Genomic DNA, 22,489 nt, shown 5'->3' with positions numbered 1-22,489 from the left:
ACAGGTCGAATAAACTTGTCAAACTAAGTAGATAATCAATCTTCAGGATGTTGTTATCATATATATCCAATAACGTTCCAACCGGAGCATTCCTTCATGTCTGTAAAAGTTATGGAACGCAAGGCGATATCATGAGGAATGCGCATGACCAGGAACTGGCAATCTGTCAGACCACTGACTGAAACACCTCCCATCCGGTCCCACATCACAGTATAAACTTCATTCAATGTTCTACCGACTGTTGACATCTAGTGGAAGGCGTAGGAAGTGCAAACAAATCCATATCTTCCTGGGATTTGAATAGGCGATGAGTAGAAGCCTCAGAATTTCCACTTCCTGTTTGGAAGTTTGCCTGCCATATGAGTTCTGTTATACTCACAGACATAATTCAAACCATTTTAGAAACTTCAGAGTGTTTTCTATCCAATAGTAATAATAATATGCATATATTAGCATCTGGGACAGAGTAGGAGGCAGTTCAATTTGGGCACGCTATTCATCCAAAGTGAAAATGCTGCCCCCTATCCCTAAAAAGAGAATCACTGACATGATGTCAGCTGGTCCTTTTGTGGCAGGGCTGAAAGGCATTGGAAATATTTGGGGGGGATTCAGTTCATTTGCATGGAAAAGAGGGACCTTGCAATTAATTGCAATTCATCTGATCACTCTTCATAACATTCTGGATTATATGCAAATTGCCATTATACAAACTGAGGCAGCAGACTTTGTGAAAATTAATATTTGTGTCATTCTCAAAACTTTTGGCCACGACTGTAGACCTGACACTGGGCTATACAATATAAACTACACATGATTTCAACTTCCCTCTAGACCTGACACTGGGATATACAATATAAACTACACATGATTTCAACTGGCCTTTGGTCGTCCAACCTATACATTTTTTACAGTGTATGTCTTGTTCGCTCTCCCCTGAGACAAAATCAGAGATGCTATTTATATTTATTTCTCTACAGACCCAGGTTGCAGCCCAAATGGTACCCTATTACCTATATACTGTAGTGAACTATACTTTTGACCAAAGCCCTGTAGTCAGGGTTGGAGTGTTATCTGGTTACAAAAACACTAACTGTAATCAGTTATGTTACCAGCACTAATATTGTAATCAGATTACAGATACTTTTGAAAAACTAGATGATTACTTATTGGATCACTTTTACATTCAGACAAACCAAATTTATGATGACACACCAAATGTGTTTGATGGGTCATTTTTGTCTTCATCTAATGCCTTTTAAAGGGAAAGTAACTGAAAGTAATCAGTTACTGAGTTTGGGTAATCCAAAAGTTACATTCCTGATAAACATTTTGGACAGGTAACTAGTAGCTATAACGGATTACATTTAGAAAGTAACCAAACCAATCCTTCCTGTAGTGCACTATGTAGGCAATAGGGTACCATTTATGATTTAAAAAATATATATTTTTATTTCACCTTTATTTAACCAGGTAGGCTAGTTGAGAACAAGTTCTCATTTACATTACAACTGTGACCTGGCCAAGTTAAAGCAAAGCAGTTAGACACATACAGCAACACAGAGTTACACATGGAATAAACAAACATACAGTCAATAATACAGTAGAAAAAGTCTATATACAGTGTGTGCAAATGAAGTAAGATAAGGGAGGTAAGGCAATAAATAGGCCATGATGGCGAAGTAATTACAATATACCAATTAAACACTGGAGTGATAGTTCTGCTCCAGAAGATGAATGTGCAAGTAGAGATACTGGGGTGCAAAGGAGCAAGATAAATAAATACAGTATGGGGATGAGGTAGTTGGATGGGCTATTTACAGATGGGCTATGTACAGATGCAGTCCCAGTGTTTGTCCTACCTCACCTCTCAGAGTCTAATGCCTCTCAATGGACGAGTTTGACCTCTGACCTCCCTGGAGCAAATACTTTGGGTCAATTTCCGCTTGGCCACCATGGCAGCCAGACTAGCTCACCCCCTTCACCCCTCTGTCATGCACACCATTGTAATAAGCATTTATCAACAGGATATTTACAACTCATGTTGTGAGTCTCTGTACTGTATATCCTTCTCAAATAGTCTATCATCTTCGTTTTGTAATTCATTTACACTCATTTCATTCCCACCCTTTACCCTCCATCTCCCCCTCTCTCACCACTGAGGTTCTGGTCCATACACTGCAGGGCCGGGTTGCCGTGCCTGATGTCCTGACGGCGATAGCGGCGTCTGCTGAGCGAGGTGTAGCGAGTGCAGGAGGTGCCGTCCCAGGCACAGTAGGGGTCTCTGGCCAGGCAGCACTCAGCACAGGCCTTCCCATATGTCTCACACCTGTGAAGCCTCAGCTGGGCCACACCCACCGGAGAACCCACGTACAGTGCTTGCTGTGTGCGGAAAGGGATCAGAGTACAACCAGAGAATGAGAATCTAATGTTTTATCGTGGTGTTGGCTTCAGTGCTTGCATGTTTTCTTTAAATTTATGTCAACTGTGATAAAGAATTTACATTTACTCACCCTTTTTACTGAGATCTCCAAAGAGGTAATGGGAGTTGGCACCTTGATAAAATAAAAATATTATATTTCATTCGCATTCAGACATTGTGAATTGGTTAGACTTTTAAATACATGAGGAGGGGAGACGGAGGAGAAAGGAGGAGTCTTATCTAGTTACCTTAAAGACCTGCAGCTCCTCCAGAGTGACCTCTTCTGTGTCCAAAGTGTTGCCGCTGCGCAATGCAATGACCTTCAGCACAGTGCCTATGTCTGGGGTCAGAGGTCAGGGGTCAAAATGGTCAACTTACATCCCAATACACTCAAGTTTCCTAACTAGTCACCACTCAGACTAATTACAGAAATGTGGAGAAGTTAGGACGAACCTGTGCCTATGAACATGACGTCATACTGTCCATCCTCTGCCTCTACACGGTCCACCACGATCTGTTTGAGGCGGTAGGGCAAGTTGGCCTTGACCAGCAGAGGCTGCTTCATGGCCGGGTACACCGGTCGCCACATCAGGGGGTGCCCTCGGGCAAACTGGAGCACTGCGTCTGGGAAGTCCTTGGTACTGCCAAACTGTCTGCCAGGCTGGTTGGTGATCTTACTAGGGCACTGGAGATGAGAGGAACTCTTTAGTAATCATTTTAGAAAAACATGATTTGTGTTAAATGTAAAAGGGTTGGGGGAATGTGATATGAACGCTTTATTCAGCTGTGTTTTTAGAGATCAGTTGATGAGTCATTTAGTAAGTTAGGTCTGTGTTTCTCTGTGACTCCCTTACAATGTTTGGCTGGGAGTCATATTCAACACTGCTTGGGAAGATTTCTTAAAATTCTGTCATAACATTGACTAATCCATAGGCACTTCTGACAGCATTGAAAAAAATAATTTCAGTTACTGTAAGTTGGAATGGACATAGAATTTCATTATCGAACAGTGGCGTGAATTCATGGATGCCAACGGAAGCCAGGCTTCCCCAAAAAAATTGACAAAGAAAAAATATATAAAATGTATGTCACGTTCCTGACCTGTTTTCTCTTGTTTTGTATTTATTTAGTATGGTCAGGGCGTGAGTTGGGTGGGTTGTCTATGTGTTGTTTTCTATGTTGGGGTTTTGTGTGTTCGGCCTGGTATGATTCTCAATCAGAGGCAGCTGTCAATCGTTGTCCCTGATTGAGAATCATACTTAGGCAGCCGGGGTTTCACGTGTGTTTTTGTGGGTGTTTGTATTTCGTGTCAGTGTTCGTGCCACACGGGACTGTCTTTCGGTTTGATTCGCTTTGTTATTTTGTTTCGTGTAGTGTTCAGTTTATTGTTAATAAATCATGGACACTTTCCACTCTGCATCTTGGGCCGATCCCTACACCTCCTCTTCAGACGAAGAGGAGGAAATCAGCCGTTACAGAAACACCCACCACCAAAGGACCAAGCGGAGTGGAAAAGGGCAGCGACAGCGACAGCAGCAGCGGACACAGGACTCCTGGACTTGGGAAGAGATCCTGGACGGCAAGGGACCCTGGGCTCAGCCAGGAGAATATCGCCGTCCCAAGGCGGAGTTGGAGGCAGCGAAGGCAGAGAGGCGTTGGTATGAGGAGGCAGCGCGGCGACGCGGTTGGGAGCCCGAGAGTCAGACCCAAACATTTCTTGGGGGGTGGCACACGCGGAGTGTGGCAAAGCCGGGTAGGATACCTGAGCCAACTCCCCGTGCTTACCGTGGAGTGAGAGGGCGTCGTACTGGTCAGACACCGTGTTATGCGGTGAAGCGCACGGTGTTCCCAGTACGCGTGCTTAGCCCAGTGCGGGCTATTCCACCTCGCCGCACTGGTAGGGCTAGGTTGGGCATCGAGCCGGGTGTCATGAAGCCGGCCCAACGCATCTGGTCTCCAGTGCGTCTCCTCGGGCCGGCGTACATGGCACCAGCCTTACAAATGGTGTCCCCGGTTCGCCAGCATAGCCCAGTGCGGGCTATTCCACCTCGCCGCACTGGCAGGGCTACGGGGACCCTTCAACCTGGTAAGGTTGGGCAGGCTCGGTGCTCAAGAGCGCATGTACTCCTTCACGGTCCAGTATATCCGGTGCCACCTCCACGTACCAGTCCTCCGGTGGCAGCCCCCCGTACCAGGCTGTCTCTCCGGGTTCTCTCTCCAGTTGCTCTCATCTGCCCAGCGCTGTCTGAGCTGTCTGCCTGCCCAGCGCTGTCTGAACTGCCTGCCTGCCCAGCGCTGTCTGAGCTGCCTGCCTGCCCAGCGCTGTCTGAGCTGCCTGCCTGCCCAGCGCTGTCTGAGCTGCCTGCCTGCCCAGCGTCATCTGAGCTGCCTGCCTGCCCAGCGTCATCTGAGCCGCCCGTCTGTCCCGAGCCGTCAGAGCTGCCCGTCTGTCCCGAGCCGTCAGAGCTGCCCGTCTGTCCAGAGCCGTCCGCCAGACAGGAGCAGCCAGAGCCGTCCGCCAGACAGGAGCAGTCAGTGCCGTCCGCCAGACAGGAGCAGCCAGTGCCGTCCGCCAGACAGGAGCAGCCAGTACCGTCAGCCAGCCAGGATCCGCCAGCCAGCCAGGACCAGCCAGAACTGTCCAGCCAGGACCCGCCAGAGCCAGCCAGCCAGGATCCGCCGGAGCCAGCCAGCCAGGATCCGCCGGAGCCAGCCAGGATCTGCCAGAGCCAGCCAGCCAGGATCCGCCGGAGCCGCCAGCCAGACAGGATCCACCAGAGCCGCCCGCCAGCCAGGATCTGCCCCTCAGTCCGGTGCTGCCCCTCAGTCCGGTGCTGCCCCTCAGTCCGGTGCTGCCCGTTGGTATAGTGGGATTGACATGGAGGGTGGTTGTTAGGAGGCCACGGGGGCGAGTAAGGAGGCGGACAAAGACATTGTTAAGGTGGGGTCCACGTCCCGCGCCAGAGCCGCCACCGCGGACAGACGCCCACCCAGACCCTCCCCTAGAGTTTTAGGTGGTGCGCCCGGAGTTCGCACCTTGAGGGGGGGGTTATGTCACGTTCCTGACCTGTTTTCTCTTGTTTTGTATTTATTTAGTATGGTCAGGGCGTGAGTTGGGTGGGTTGTCTATGTGTTGTTTTCTATGTTGGGGTTTTGTGTGTTCGGCCTGGTATGATTCTCAATCAGAGGCAGCTGTCAATCGTTGTCCCTGATTGAGAATCATACTTAGGCAGCCGGGGTTTCACGTGTGTTTTTGTGGGTGTTTGTATTTCGTGTCAGTGTTCGTGCCACATGGGACTGTCTTTCGGTTTGATTCGCTTTTGTTATTTTGTTTCGTGTAGTGTTCAGTTTATTGTTAATAAATCATGGACACTTTCCACTCTGCGTCTTGGTCCGATCCCTACACCTCCTCTTCAGACGAAGAGGAGGAAATCAGCCGTTACAATGTATCTTTTGTCTCTATGTTTCATAATTTTCCTTCAAATCGCAAGAGGCTGAATGTATCTGACCGGAGATAGCATCCGAGCGAGCAAAACAGCGCCCCTCTGTATGTGTAGGCCATCTATCTAAAGCAGTCTGGTCCAAAAAAGTATGACATTGTTGCTGCCCATAGCACTGAATGCAAGGGACGCCCGTGACCATTTGGCCTCCCTTGATAATAAAAAAATATATAATAGCCAATCAGCGTTGGTCCTGGCGCACCAAAAAAAAGTGTAAATGGAAGCCAGTTTGGATTTGGCGTCACTCCTATCAAATCGCATCGAGAGCATATGTCATTGACAGAAACAACTTGAATTGTTGCATCTTGTTGTGTTGCTGCCCTTTTCTAAATTAACCATGGATGGAGATGGGGATTTGATCTTGTGGTTTTACTTAATTCTACGTACTAGCCAATGGTTAGAACGCCGATTCTGATCCAACCATTGTTTGCTACATTGTGCACCTAGCCTGAGACGATGGAAGTTCAATATGTAGCTAGATGTAGAAGGTTAATGTTAACTAACTAAAGTTGCCAATGAAAATAAGTTAGGCTAGCTAACAAGCATTTTAGCCAGCTAGCCTAAGACAACAAAAAATGAAAGCGTGTACTATATGACAAAGTTTTGGACTAAATTGTGTTTAGTATCTTTTAGTTGTCGCTGTATTAGAGTAAACATTGGTGATTTGATGATGTTGAAATGGTGCTGGAATAATGGAGGCATCTCCTGTGATGAAACAAAGGTGTGGTTGAATTTATTCTGCCAAAATGTCTTATTTTTGTCTCGGCCTTTAGGCCTATATTTCACAGTCGCAAGGCATATGAACTAACAGGTTAAAGAGCAAACAATACATTTATCACAACACAATACAGCACTAGTCAAAAGTTTGGATACACCTACTCATTCAAGGGTTTTTCTTTATTTTTACTATTTTCTACATTGTAGAATAATACTGAAGACATCAAGACTATGAAATAACACATATGGAATCATGTCGTAACCAAAAAAGTGTTTAACAAAACAAAATATATTTTAGATTTTAGATTCTTCAAAGTAGCCACTCTTTGCCTTGATGACAGCTTTGCACACTCTTGGCATTCTCTCAACCAGCTTCATGAGGAATGTATTTCCAACAGTCTTGAAGGAGTTCCCACATATGCTTAGCAATTGTTGGCTGCTTTTCCTTCACTCTGTGGTCCAACTCATCCCAAACCATCTCAATTGGGTTGAGGTCGGATAAATAAATAATTTACAGTGTCACCAGCAAAGCACCCCCACACCATCATACCTCCTCCTCCATGCTTCACGGTGGGAAACACACATGTGAAGATCATCCGTTCACCTTCTCTGCGTCTCACAGAGACACAGCGAATGGAATCAAAAATCTCACATTTGGACTCATCAGACCAAAGGACAGATTTCCACCGGTCTAATGTCCATTGCTCGTGTTTCTTGTCCCAAGCAAGTCTCTTCTTATTATTGGTGTACTTTAGTAGTGGGTTCTTTGCAGCAATTTGACCATGAAGGCCCGATTCCCACAGTCTCCTCTGAACAGTTGATGTTGAGATCTGTCTGTTATTTGAACTCTGTGAAGCATTTATTTGGGCTGCAATTTCTGAGGCTGGTAACTCTAATGAACTCATCCTCTGCAGCAGAGGTAACTCTACTTTGAAGAATCTAAAATCTAAAATATATTTTTATTTGTTTAACACTTTTTTGGTTACTACATGATTCCATATGTGTTATTTCATAGTTTTGATGTCTTCACTATTATTTTACAATGTAGAAAATAATAAAAATAAAGAAAAACCCTTGATGAGTAGGTGTATCCAAACTTTTGACTGGTTGTAGGTTGTAATATGGCTTTTTTTTTTAGCTTCCCCAGTGATTTTACCCACGCACCACTACTGCTATCAAAGCCTATCTAAATTCCTGAATTGACAGGAATGGAGAAAGAATTGTTGCCAAATTCTTATCTACTCTCATTATGGGTGTGAAAACTATGCACACCGCCTAAGCACTAAATCATAGAAAATTGCACAATTACACAATAGCTTTCAGAAACAGTACAGCTGAGGTGATCTCTGTTTGAGGGAGGAGATGACAGCTAAATGTCTCCACAGTGCCAAACAGAGGATTCGTCCAAAATGGCTACCTATTCCCTAGGGACAATGGTCAGAAGTCGTGTACTATATAGGGAATAGGGTGCTATTTGAGACGAACACAGATCCAAGCCAGTCAGCTATATATTGATCCCGTAATTTAGGGTGTCTTTGGCTTAGGAGTGTTTACATTGGTGAACCTCAGGAATGAGCAAACTGTAGCAGATCCCTCCTGCATATGTAGAGTATTCGTAAAGGAGCATGTACACAGTAAATTCTCCAGTGTCTATACGGGTCCACACTTTTCAGTGTTAAATTAACACAATGCTAGGGTAAAGCCTTATTTGAATATTTCCCAGAGTGCCTTGGCTTTCCAGTGAATTGTAGTTAATACCCATGACACATTTTTTCTGATGGACACATGGTTGTTGCATTCATCGATTTTTAGACCTGTGGTCTTCGACAATATATGTTATCATTAACATTAAATTCCCTAAAACAATACAACGTACAAAGTATTTAATAAGGTCTTATTTTGAGGGCTTAGTTTTACCCTAATACAGTGGCCTAAAACTCATGGGTTTCAGGCCTGCAAGTCACATTATGATGTGTATTTCCTATTGGAATCCAACCAGAGTGGGGATATCCAACATTTAGAATTCTTCAGAATGACTGCCAGGTTGGGAAAACTACTAATACAGCATATGAGACTACCTAACCATTTAAACCGGAACAACAAGTAACAGATTGGATTAGTTAAGATAAATATATATTATTTATATTTGAGTAGCATTAGATTAATTAATAAATCAATTTAGTTGCAAAAACATAGAGATTGAAACAAACAATTTAAAAAAAATCACCAATGCTGGGGTTCTTTTACACCAATGGGTGTAAAAGAAGCATAGTGGTTAGAGCGTTGGACTAGTAACCGAAAGGTTGCAAGATCGAATCCCCGAGCTGACAAGGTACAAATCTGTCGTTCTGCCCCTGAACAAGGCAGTTAACCCACTGTTCCTAGGCCGTCATTGAAAATAAGAATTTGTTCTTAACTGACTTGCCTAGTTAAATAAAGGTAAAATAAAAAATTAATTACAGGCTTGTCCCTGAATGGCTTGTCTCTCTCTCTCTCTCTCTCTCTCTCGGCCAGGACATACTTCTTAATCAGGCCTGTGTGTGTGGATTGAAACCACAGAGGTGCCGACTCTGCTCTGACACTCGGGCACTGAATGAAGCTAAATTGAAGCGATGTGGATGACAAGAAAACATGAGGCAGAGCTGCTGAGGGAAGGACCAACAGTAGCCACACTGTCACAGCTGGACGAGCTCTTTATCCCTCTGTTGGAGTTTCTTCTTCATGCTCTCTGTCGCTGTCTGTCTCCCTTTCTCATTCTATTTCTCTCTCTCGCCCCAGTTTGATCACCTGATCTCTCTCACACAAGCAAGCTGACAAGGAGTCTGAAACAAAGTATTAGTTTGTAGATATGGCATGGTAGCCTGCAGTATGGTACTGTATGGTATTACTCACCACGCCAGGTCTTGGATAGGGCACTCTGCCCTCGTAAGCCCCCCACTGGTAGTCAGGTCCCTCCTTGTGTGCAAACGGCCCGTTGAAGGCTTCTCTGATGTCTGCCATACGGTACACACAAACTGCAAAGCCTTGGAACACGTTACTAGGGGAGAGAGGAACGTTTAATGTTAGTGACTGATTTCATTAGGGTTTGGTTCCTCCATTGTACATGTTAAAACTACAGACTGGGATTTGAAAAACAACAAAATGTCCGCCTTGCCGCTTGTTTTGGTAAACAACCAAGGGATGGGTCTGGAGGAATGCAACCACTGTCAAATTCATAGACGGCGATATGGACGTGTGTAACCATGTGTGGAGCTCACCTGATGGTGCTGAAGATAGCATAAACATCTGGGTTCTTCTCATCCTTGCCTCTAAGCAGAAAAACATCCTCTGTGAAACAAAATACAAGCGTTATTGAGTACTTTTGTTAATGTGCTCAGGTTTGGTGCCTGCGAGCATAAATTATTTGTGCGTGTGTGTGTGTGTGTGTGTGTGTGTGTGTGTGTGTGTGTGTGTGTGTGTGTGTGTGTGTGTGTGTGTGTGTGTGTGTGTGTGTGTGTGTGTGTGTGTGTGTGTGTGTGTGTGTGTGTGTGTGTGTGTGTGTGTGTGTGTCTCACCCAGCTCGTCGAAGTGTGTGTCAATGCCATGAGGCCCAGGTACAGAACACACCAGTCTGGCCTTGATGAAGGTGCTCCATTTATTCACCAGCACTCTCTGTCCACCTGCATCATTCTATAGAGGACAGAGACAACACACCACCATCATCATCACCACCACCACCACCACCACCACCATAACATCACAATCACACAGACAACACACCACCATCATCATCATCATCATCATCATCACCACCACCACCACCACCACCATAACATCTCAATCACACAGACAACACACCACCACCATAACATCTCAATCACACAGACAACACACCACCATCATCATCACCACCATCACTATAACATCACAATCACAGAGACAACACACCACCATCATCATCACCACCATCACCATCACATCTCAATCATACAGACAACACACCGCCACCATCACCATAACATCTCAATCACACAGACAACACACCACCACCATCACCATCACCACCATCGCCACCATAACATCTCAATCACACAGACAACACACCATCCCCACCACCACCATAACATCTCAATCACACAGACAACACACCACCACCATAACATCTCAATCACACAGACAACACACCACCATCATTATCACCACCATCATCACCATCACATCTCAATCACAGAGACAACACACCACCATCATCACCATCACATCTCAATCACACAGACAACACACCACCATCGCCACCATAACATCTCAATCACACAGACAACACACCACCACCATCACCATCACCACCATCGCCACCATAACATCTCAATCACACAGACAACACACCATCCCCACCACCACCATAACATCTCAATCACACAGACAACACACCACCACCATAACATCACAATCACACAGACAACACACCACCACCATCACCATCACCACCATCGCCACCATAACATCTCAATCACACAGACAACACACCATCCCCACCACCACCATAACATCTCAATCACACAGACAACACACCACCACCATAACATCACAATCACACAGACAACACACCATCACCACCATCACCACAACATCTCAATCATACAGACAACACATCACCACCATCGCCACCATCACCATACCATCTCAATCACACAGACAACATACATCCATCATCATCACCACCATCACATCTCAATCACACAGACAACACAGTACCATCGCCACCATAACATCTCAATCACACAGACAACACACCATCACCACCATCACCATCACATCTCAATCACACAGACAACATACATCCATCATCATCACCACCATCACATCTCAATCACACAGACAACACACTACCATCGCCACCATAACATCTCAATCACACAGACAACACACCACCATCATCATCATCATCACCACCACCACCACCACCATAACATCTCAATCACACAGACAACACACCACCATCATCATCACCACCATCACCATAACATCTCAATCATACAGACAACACATACACTAACCAAAAAAGGGAGGGAGAGAGGAGAGATGGCCCACACTGACTAGACATACAGTGTAATTGTCAATACGAGGCAAACAAATAGAGTATATCAGTTACACCCAAACAAATAGAGTATATCAGTTACACCCAAACAAATAGAGTATATCAGTTACACCCAAACAAATAGAGTATATCAGTTACACCCAAACAAATAGAGTATATCAGTTACACCCAAACAAATAGAGTATATCAGTTACACCCAAACAAATAGAGTATATCAGTTACACCCAAACAAATAGAGTATATCAGTTACACCCAAACAAATAGAGTATATCAGTTACACCCAAACAAATAGAGTATATCAGTTACACCCAAACAAAGAATAACCATTATCTATACGGCAGCAGGACTAAAAAGCATAGAAGTACATACTGTAGCTAACTAACTCTGTCTGTCCTCTCCCGTGGGAAAGTTGTCTAGTAAACCCTTTTATAACCATGCACTGGACACTGGGGAGACAGAGAGCACGAGTTATGGAGATGTAATCATATGAGCTTGTCTTCTCCTCCACACTGTTTTATAGTGTATTGTTGTAGCGCTAACATATAGGCAGCGTACAGACAGACAGGGTCGTTTAATAGACACCAGGGCTGTGTAAGCTGTCTGGGATCAAATCATTGCTTTCTTGGAAGGATGTGGTCCTGTTCTGGTGGAACTGATAATAGCAGGCAGTGTTTAACAACGCCTTGGGGAGGGATGTACAGGAAGAAATACACTATGTATGGAGAGAGATTTGGGGAGGACTGTGGGGACTGTGTGTGTTTGTTTGTGTGAGAACCATATACTTGTAAGTGTGAGCAAAGGAATGTTATACTATAAATTGCCTAGACTCTAAAGCGGATTGCGAGTCTCTTGGGAAAACCTGTAGTCAGCTGTGGTGTGTGTGTCAGAAGGGATGTGTGACTGTGTGAGAGAGATGGGAGGTATGAACACTCTGACGCTCATACCAGAGAACATCCAACAGCTGTGTGTGTGTGTGTCAGAAGGGATGTATGACTGTGTGAGAGAGATGGGAGGTATGCACACTCTGACGCTCATACCAGAGAACATCCAACAGCTGTGTGTGTGTGTGTGTGTCAGAAGGGATGTATGACTGTGTGAGAGAGATGGGAGGTATGCATACTCTGACGCTCATACCAGAGAACATCCAACAGCTGTGTGTGTGTGTGTGTCAGAAGGGATGTATGACTGTGTGAAAGAGATGGGAGGTATGCACACTCTGACGCTCATACCAGAGAACATCCAACAGCTGTGTGTGTGTGTGTGTCAGAAGGGATGTATGACTGTGTGAGAGAGATGGGAGGTATGCACACTCTGACGCTCATACCAGAGAACATCCAACAGCTGTGTGTGTGTGTGTCAGAAGGGATGTATGACTGTGTGAGAGAGATGGGAGGTATGCACACTCTGACGCTCATACCAGAGAACATCCAACAGCTGTGTGTGTGTGTGTGTGTCAGAAGGGATGTATGACTGTGTGAGAGAGATGGGAGGTATGCACACTCTGACGCTCATACCAGAGAACATCCAACAGCTGTGTGTGTGTGTGTGTCAGAAGGGATGTATGACTGTGTGAGAGAGATGGGAGGTATGCACACTCTGACGCTCATACCAGAGAACATCCAACAGCTGTGTGTGTGTAGAGGAAGAAAGACGCCAACTGTTGGGGAATGTCAGCTCTTCTCAACCCGCCACCTGTGGCCTGACTAAACCATTAGAGACCCTCCCTGTAAGGCGATACTATAAGCACATCTCCCTGTAACTAAACGCTAAACTATCACTATGCCAGGGCTGAAGCTCCACTGTGGAAATAACTCAGAGCCATGATCCAGTTCCCAAACCCCAGATCATGACGTGGTCTCAGAGAAGATGAAGACTGACCTGGGGGGTCCTGGAGAGTGAACTATCAAATAAAATTATATTTGTCACATGCACCGAATACAACAAGTGTAAACTTTACCGTGAAATGCTTACTTACGAGCCCTTTCCCCAAAAGAATAACGAGTCTATATACAATGACTACCGGTACCGACTCAATGTGCAGGGATACGAAGTAGTTGAGGTGATATGAACATGTAGGTAGGGTTAAAAGTGACGAGGCAATCAGAATAGATAATAAACAAAGTAGCAGCAGCGTAAGTGAAGAGTGTGAAAGTGTGTATGTGTGAGTTTGTGTTTGTGGCATCAATATTCATGTGTGTGTTGGTGTATCAGTGTAGTATGTGTGAGTGTGTGGATAGAGTCCAGTGAGTGTGCATAGCCTAGTGGTTAGAGTGTTGGACTAGTATCCGAAAGGTTGCTAGATCGAATCCCCGAGCTGACAAGGTAAAAATCTGTCGTTCTGCCCCTGAACAAGCCACTGTTCCTAGGCCGTCATTGAAAATAAGAATTTGTTCTTAACTGACTTGCCTAGTTAAATAAAGATAAAATAAAAAATAGAGTTAGTGCAAGAAAGTCAGTGCAAAAAACGGGGGTCAATGCAAATAGTCTAGGTAGACATGTGATTAACTGTTCAGCGGTCTTCAGGCAGTTGCCATACCATGCAGTGATGCAGCCAGTCAAGATGCTCTCAATAGTGCAGCTGTAGAACTTTCAGGTTCTGAGGGCCCATGTCAACATTTTTCAGCCTCCCGAGGGGGAAGAGGCATTGTCGTGCCCTCTTCAAGACTGTGTTGGTGTGTTTTGACTGTACAGGCTTTGGTTTTTCCATTTATGTTTTTAGGTTGGACTTTAGCACGTGTAGCTCGTTAGCACGTAGGGCGCACCATTGGGGTCACCTCGTTAGTCAGTATGTGTTATACCTGTGCTGGTTGCCATCTCGTTAGTGGGAAGGTGTTTCACCTGTGCTGACCCATGTACTATTTAAGAGTGGCTGGCCCACCTTTAGTTGGCACTCCCTATATATATATTTTTTTAAATAACATTCCTTTGTCTGATTTACCCTGATTTCATTTTGCTCCAACTTTTTGGTTTGCTTCCTGTCTTTAAGTTCATTGTGGGGTTTTTCTTTTGTTTGCCTCTTCTTAGGCAAATTTTGTGGACCCTCAAGTTGAGTGTCATTTAGGTTCCAGTTATTGTTGATAGTCAACTTTCAGTGGACACACCCATGAGTGTCTTACAGAACCCCTGCTAAAACCCCACCTGTTTTGTGTAGTTGTTGTCAGTGACTTTTTGTTAGTTCCCCCTTCTGTTTGAGCAACATTATTTGGATTTCTAGCTGGGGAATGTAGCAGGACCATGATAGGTCCTTAGTGATACAGCCCCGTCGATATGAATGGGGGCATGCTCGGTCCTCTGCTTCCTGTAGTCCACGATCAGCTCCTTTGTATTGTTGACGTTGAGGGAGAGGTTGTTGTCCTGGCACCACACTGCCCAGGTCTCTAACCTCCTCCATATATGCTGTCTCAGCGTCATTGGTGATCAGGCCTACTACCATTGTTTCAGTAGAGGCAAACTTAATGATGGTGTTGGAGTCGCGCACGGCCACACAGCCTCTGGTGAACAGGGAGTACAGGAGGGGACTAAGCACGCACCCCTGAGGGGCTCCCGTGTTGAGGGTCAGCATGGTGGATGTGTTGGTGCCTTCCCTCACCACCTGGGATTGGCCCATCGGGAAGTCCAGGATCCAGTTGTAGAAGGTGTTCAGTCCCAGGGTCCTTAACTTAGTGGTGTTGATTGCTGAGCTGTAGTCAATAAACAGCATTCTCACGTAGGACTTACTTTTGTCCATTTGGGAAAGGGCAGTGTGGAGTGCAATACAGATTGCATCATCTGTTGGGGTGGTATGCGATTTGGAGTGGGTCTGGGATGATGGTGTTGATGTGAGCCATGACCAGCCTTTCAAAGCATTTCATGGCTACAGATGTGAGTGCTATGAGTCATTTAGACAGGTTACCTTGATGTTCTTGGGCACAGGGACTATGGTGGTCTGCTTGAAACATGTAAGTATTACAGACTGGGTCAGGGAGAGGTTGAAAATGTCAGTCAAGACACTTTCCAGCTTGTCAGCGCCTAACCTGCTGCTGGCAATGCGGCTTTGTAAATGTTAACCTGTTTAAAGGTCTTACTCACATCGGTTACGGAGAGTGTGATCACACAGTTGACCGGAACAGCTGGTGCTCTCATGCATGGTTCAGTGTTACTTGCGTCGAAGCGAGCATAGAAGCCACCAGTGTCACTGTTGGAGTCAATGAGAGAGCTTTCCCACATATCCAGATTCACCTTGGCTTCACGTAACCTGTTAGCTTCACTGAACTAACACAGGGTTTTCCTGTGGGATGAGTTAGGTGTAACTGTATGTATATTTCTCTTACCGCACACACACGTCCTACACGGGTGTGGATGGCCCCCTCTCTGTCCCCGGCCTCCATGGCCTTCTCCGTGAAGAAGAAGTACACCTTGTCATTGTCACGGTCATCATTATCAGGGATGAGGTGGGCCGCAACAAACTTAGGATCTGGAGAGAGGGAAGAAGAGTGAGTGAGTGAGTGAGTGAGTGAGTGAGTGAGTGAGTGAGTGACTGAGTGAGTGAGTGAGTGAGTGAGTGAGTGAGTGAGTGAGTGAGTGAGTGAGTGAGTGAGTGAGTGAGTGAGTGAGTGAGTGAGTGAGTGAGTGAGTGAGTGAGTGAGTGAGTGAGAGAGAGTGGGAGTCAGTGAAAAAGAAAAAGAAATATAAAAAAAGAGAGCAAATACGAGTTATTTCATAGCAAGTAGTGTCTATAGAAGATGTAAGAACCAAGTGGTGTAGAATAGGTGAATAATTGATATTGGTTTTAGGTGTGTATTCAGTGTGGGTGGTAAGTACAGTACAGTTCTTGTACCATGCAGCAGTCTCTGGTCCGTCTCAGTCCTCATGGTGGAGCGACCTCCCAGACTACGGAATATCACTGAGTCTCTACCCAGGAAGTCTGCAGTCAGCCCTGTGTACAGCTCCCCACCTGGGAACAGACAGAGCGGAAAGGATGGAGGAAGAGAATGAAAGATGAGGGGATGAGGAGAGAGGATGAGGAAATAAGGGATGGCAGGGGAAAAATGTCACAATGACAGGAATACAACATTGGCCAATATGGTAGACATACCCCAAGCCACATGTCCTGCATCCCTAGAGAAGGTTCATAGACTGGACAAAGATGAGATCAACTGTCTGTAACAGCATCTCCCATTGAATCAGACAGCATTCCCAACTGAACTCGTATCAGATGAAATGCTATCCCTGCTCTACATGGTCATGCTCCTAACAAGAGTATATTAATCTACAGTGGCCGTGTCATAGCTCCCTAAGCCCTGTCATCACTTCACTGACTGAGGATGGAAGTGTCTGTGTGTGCGCGCACATGTGTGTGTGTCTATGGCTCCGATGATCGTTTCCCAACCAAGGAGCTGAATTATAAGAGACAGTGAGGCTGCCTTACACCCCTGAGCATGCACAAACAGATAGTCAGTCTGGCTTGGTCCCACCGAGTTTTGAGAAGTGTGATTAATGCACTCTGGCCCCGCTGAAAGGCAATAGCTTCTTTCAATAGCTGATCACAGAGATAGAAGAGATGCAGAGAAACGTCAGAAGGATGTGTGTGTGAGGAAGCGGGGAGGAGGGTTACTGACCTCCTGTCCTCCTCCTGCCAAAGAGCTCTCTTTACTAGTGGGACACAATGGCCATGACAAATACACTCTGTCTTCCTCTCTCTCTATCTTTTTCTCCCTCTCCGTCTCCCCTTCTCTTTCTCTATATTTTTTTTCTTCCCCCCTCTCTCTTTCTCTCTCTCTCTATCTCTGTCTGATTAATCTATCCATTGCGACCTCTGAAACTAAACATTTGACAGCAATTACTCCTTAATCATGATTAAAAAGTCCCTTCAGAATGAATAGAGGATAATAGATGTGTGTAGAACATGTACACAACTTGTGTCCTTGTGTGTGTGTGTCTATGTTTAGTGTGTTTTTCCATGTTAGCTTTACACAGTGTATGTGAGTGAGCATTAGTGGAATATTACGTTGTTTGTGTAGGGTTAGTCTTTTGTGTATCAGTGTGCTCAAGGATAGACTGCTGGGCCTTTGGCCGTCCCTGTGTGTCTGCCTGCCAGATCCAATGAATTTTGGGACAGATCCTGGAGTTTGTGGGGTTCAGCAGCAGAGTGGACTGAGGCGGGGTGGGAAGACACACAGACACACAGACACACACACACACACACACACACACACACACACACACACACACACACACACACACACACACACACACACACACACACACACACACACACACACACACACACACACACACACACACACACACACACACACACACACACACACACACACACACACACACACACACACACACTTTTCACCCCTGCAACTTCTAGAGTTGCATGTTGATGCAGTAAATCTGACTTATTTCACAAGCTATGTCGAATGACAACAAGAGAGGAACACCCTTACTACAGTGTATCTCACAGAATCAGAAACCTCAAACCCCTTCCGGCTGTTGTGTTGAGATAAACATACTGGACTAATAAAGACACAGAGTACAGGACCTACCAATTAAGGTGCTAGCGAAGGGGAGGCTGGGGTCGTGAGGAACCTTCCCCCGTCCGCTCTCCATTTTGGTAGGGTCCATGGTGAAAACATGCTGTTTAGGGGAAAAACGAGAAATGAGATTAGAAAAATCCAGATATCACATATCATTAAAATATTAGAAGTTTAATAGTCACATGTCCAGGGTTGCAAGTGCAATTACAGGCTACAGAGAAAATCTTAAGAAAATCTTACGATTTGAATGTTTTCCTTTAATCGCCGTAAGGGCAATTACTGAACTCATTGTAAATATTTCAACATACAGTACGTCAGTCTAATACATATAATTAAATAGAACACTTAATTGAATGTATCTCTATGCCCTAATACGGTAGTGACTCTTTGACTGTAGTGGTGTCATCAGTGAGGGACAGGATTAACAAGGGGTAACACAGTGAGTGTAAAAAGACAGACAGGATGAGCTCCAAGTGAATCAGGACCCAGATGAATGTCCTCTCTGTGAACTATCCACAGTCTCCAGCTCTGGGTAGCAGTTCCTAGTGCAGACACTGAGGCATTGTGGTTCTCTGGTTGAATGACTGTATACACTGTCATGTAGGACACCATGACATGGAAGTTAGCCGGATAAAATTACACTTAATAACGCTACCATGATTAAAATAACACTATGTCCTTGATTTTGTGGCCCTTTCCAGTAAGTGCCCTTTCCTTGGCTTTGAATCACACAGGGATTCCCAGTGGCACTAGGACCTTTCCAGCTATATTGACACTCTCAGTGAGGAGAGAGGAGGAAGTAAGGTTGGCTTTGAGTTCCACAATGTCTCTAATATAGTCATACATTTAGCAGGTTAGGAAGTGCAGCTCAGTTTCCACCTCATTTTGTGGGCAGTGTGCATATAGCCTGTCTTCTCTTGAGAGCCAGGTCTGCCTACGTTTGGGTCAGTCACGGTGGTCAGGTGTATATTATTATCTCTCTCTCTCTCTCTCTCTCTCTCTCTCTCTCTCTCTCTCTCTCTCTCTCTCTCTCTCTCTCTCTCTCTCTCTCTCTCTCTCTCTCTCTCTCTCTCTCTCTCTCTCTCTCTCTCTCTCTCTCTCTCTCTCTCTCTCTCTCTCTCTCTCTCTCTCTCTCTCTCTCTCTCTCTCTCTCTCTCTCTCTCTCTCTCTCTCTCTCTCTCTCTCTCTCTCTCTCTCTCTGCAGAGAGAAAGGACAGGCCCTTTGGCAAGTGGTAGAGGATCTCTGCTGTTTCTCTCTCAGTGAGCTAAATAGTGGCAGAAACACCAGATGTTACCTCTCCCTGAGCTGTGTAACTCTCCGGGCTGCACACAAACAGTACACAGTACCCTATACACACGCACAGACACTAACCTCCTTTATAAAATCTATCTAGTAACATTAGTTATCGTGATCAGATCAATCAGCATGATTTCAAATTCCAATTATAACTCCGCTTTGTGAATCTCCATAGTTCAATCTCACTCATCTTTTTCAAATAGTCAGATCTCAAACCGCTTTTACTTTCCATTCTCTATACCTCATTTGTCCTCCTTACAGCACCGCTCTACTCTCTTTACTTTACCGCCTCTCTTTTGCCTCTCCCTCCCCTCTCTCTCTACTTCATCCATCCATCCATCTCTCCCTCCCCACCCCCATTCTCTCTACTCCCTCCCTCCCTCTCTTTCTCCTCCTGGCTAGTCTCTCTCAGATCCAGTCTCTCTGTGGTAACTCGGTGCAGAGCGAGGGGACTGGCGCTAGTCATGTCTGTTGTCGTTCTCTAGTCAGCCCTGCCAAGCCAAACAGCCCAGCAACCCCACTACCAAGCCTGGGCCACTGACACGACTACTGGCACACACACATGCTCTATGATGCACACACACACACACACAGGAGGTTGGTGGGACCTTAATTGGGGAGGACTGGCTCGTGGCACTGGCTGAAGCGGAATAAGTGGAATGGTATCAAATCCATCTTAAACATATGGTTTCCGTTATGAGCCGTCCTCCCCCAGCAGCCTCCACTGCCACACACACGCTAGTTTTAAGACCGCAGGACTTTATTCTTATCCATTCATATTTTATTTGCTCATGGATGTCAGTTTATATTGACTGCTATATTAGTGTAATAAAAACTTGAAAACACATACGCTAAGCTGCTCTCTCTCTGCTCCTCAGATCCATGTGTCGGTCTCCATCTTCCACCCCTCTATCTTTCTTCTCTCCCTCTCTTTCTCTAAGCAGATATCCACCTCTGTCTGCGCCCACAACCTTTTCAAAATCCTTCCCTCATCCTTTCCAGCTTGCTTCTTCTCTCATGATCTTGTCATTTCTCTCTCTAAGGCGAGACAGCCTCAGAAAGATGCACTCTGTCCTCTCTTCTCTTAGTCCATCCCTAACATTACCCAGCACCACAGTCATAACAGGAAAGAGACAGAAACAGAGCAATAGAGAGAAAGAAACGAAAGGTAACGAGATGAATACAAAGAGAAAGAAAGAAAGCAGGAAAGAGAGAAATTATTCCTATAGGTGGACTTTGTTGAGAACCTGACCCATTTACCTTGAGTGGGCTGTGTGTGTGTGGGTGGGTGTGTGGGTGTGTGTGTGGGTGTGTGGGTGTGTGGGTGTGTGAGGGGGAAAGAGGCTGGAACCTCTGGATGTTGTCACCACTACTGGGGTTTATTTTCCTTGCGTGACAGTGTGTGTGTGTGTCACCAGTGCCACTCCTACAAGGTGCCCTGGGAGTCCATGCCACCCTACGGCGGCAGCGCCACGGGGAACCCTGCATTCATTTAAGCAGTCACTAACTCATTTAGGAACACACGTCTGTTTCTTTCCCTCGATTCTGAGACGGGGGTGGGGGGGGGTCATGAACCTTCAGGCCGGTCTGTGGGTGGGATGACCTTTGACAGGGTGTTTCCCCTCTGTTCCAGGCCTCCCCAGGACAGACGTGCAGTCAGCTGCCTTACGTCGCCTTCAAACCTTAACACACTGTATCCATCTGCCAACACACACAGGCACAGAGAGACATAGAAACACACGCACAAGCATGCACACATACACACACACACACAAACACACACTATGCTGCTCTACTCTACAAAGTAGATGTATTGTTCTCAGTGTCATGGTGAGCTTGTCAGAGGCAGCACAGAGATAAGATCTAAAGGTTTTTAATGAAGTGTCATAAAGCATAGGTCCAAACCACACAGAGGATGATGAATTTAGAGAGAGGGCCAACATGGCAGAACACACAACTCTCCCCACAGTTCATCCAGCAGCCCCCACCCTAACTACCAACACACACACAAACACACTAAGACCCCCAACATGACCACCACAGACAGACCACCCTTCCACTCCCTGCCTATAAATATACCCTCCCTGTCTCACATCACACCCTGTTGGTTCCACAACCTCCATCCCCCAACTTGAATAGGTGGAACCCTCACCAACCCTCCAAGCCCAGTGCCTCCCCTCCTCATGCCCAGTCCGATCCCCTCCTGCTGGGTGTGCCACGTGGGCCTGTGTGCAGCTTTGTGGGGTTTCACCACATACAGGCGCCTACACAGGGCCTCACACCAGGGCAGCAGGGCCCCGCTGGACAGCTGCATGCTGGAGCACAACCCTGGGCTTTGTGTCCTCAGCCTGGAGCTCTGAGCCTGGAGCCAGAGCACTGAATGTTACTGATGGCTACGGCCTGCTGCCTCTTTCTGTATACACTGTCTTAGAGAGAGAGAGAGAGAAAGAGAGAGAGAGACCACTGTGCTCACAGACTGGACCCAATAAGACAGTATCAGGTATCAAATACTATACAACGGAGACAGACAGACAATCCATAGGGAGTAGTACGTAGAGCAAAAGTATGTAGAGCAAAACCAGGATGACTCATCTGTCAGTGTGTGTGTGTGTGTGTGTGTGTGTGTGTGTGTGTGTGTGTGTGTGTGTGTGTGTGTGTGTGTGTGTGTGTGTGTGTGTGTGTGTGTGTGTGTGTGTGTGTGTGTGTGTGTGTGTGTGTGTGTGTGTGTGTGTGTGTGTGTGTGCGCGTGAGAGAAAAGAGGTGATGTGATGCAGTGGGTTCTTACCTCTCCACGGTAGCCCACGTACACATAGGTACACATGGGTTGGAATGCACCCGTACCACAGGCCAGCAGGTGGGTGCGGTTATAGGGCTGCAGCAGGCGCACAAAGTTGGCACACTCCGTCTGTGAACACACACGCACACACACACAGGTTAAATAAATACAAATACACA

The 22,489-nt window shown here is 45.9% G+C and overlaps 1 protein-coding gene across 1 annotated transcript in view; it reads right to left on the bottom strand.

Annotated features, from left to right (window-relative positions):
- LOC139542722 (semaphorin-3G-like) overlaps positions 1–22,489 on the bottom strand; it is a 77,838-nt gene that overhangs the window by 17,547 nt on the left and 37,802 nt on the right. Inside the window, exons 4-14 of the mRNA XM_071348496.1 lie at positions 22,320–22,439; positions 18,247–18,337; positions 16,530–16,646; positions 16,024–16,166; positions 10,191–10,305; positions 9,894–9,963; positions 9,529–9,673; positions 2,873–3,104; positions 2,668–2,759; positions 2,511–2,552; positions 2,154–2,379 (exon numbers count right to left, since the gene is read on the bottom strand). Of these exons, the coding sequence (XP_071204597.1) occupies positions 2,154–2,379; positions 2,511–2,552; positions 2,668–2,759; positions 2,873–3,104; positions 9,529–9,673; positions 9,894–9,963; positions 10,191–10,305; positions 16,024–16,166; positions 16,530–16,646; positions 18,247–18,337; positions 22,320–22,439 (1,393 nt within the window). The remainder of the gene's footprint in view (positions 1–2,153; positions 2,380–2,510; positions 2,553–2,667; positions 2,760–2,872; positions 3,105–9,528; positions 9,674–9,893; positions 9,964–10,190; positions 10,306–16,023; positions 16,167–16,529; positions 16,647–18,246; positions 18,338–22,319; positions 22,440–22,489) is intronic.

This window comes from Salvelinus alpinus, chromosome 17 (assembly GCF_045679555.1).
Source record: "Salvelinus alpinus chromosome 17, SLU_Salpinus.1, whole genome shotgun sequence".
NCBI classification, from domain to species: domain Eukaryota; kingdom Metazoa; phylum Chordata; class Actinopteri; order Salmoniformes; family Salmonidae; genus Salvelinus; species Salvelinus alpinus.
Note: the sequence above shows the minus strand (reverse complement) of the source record. Positions and strands in the feature narration are given on the sequence as shown.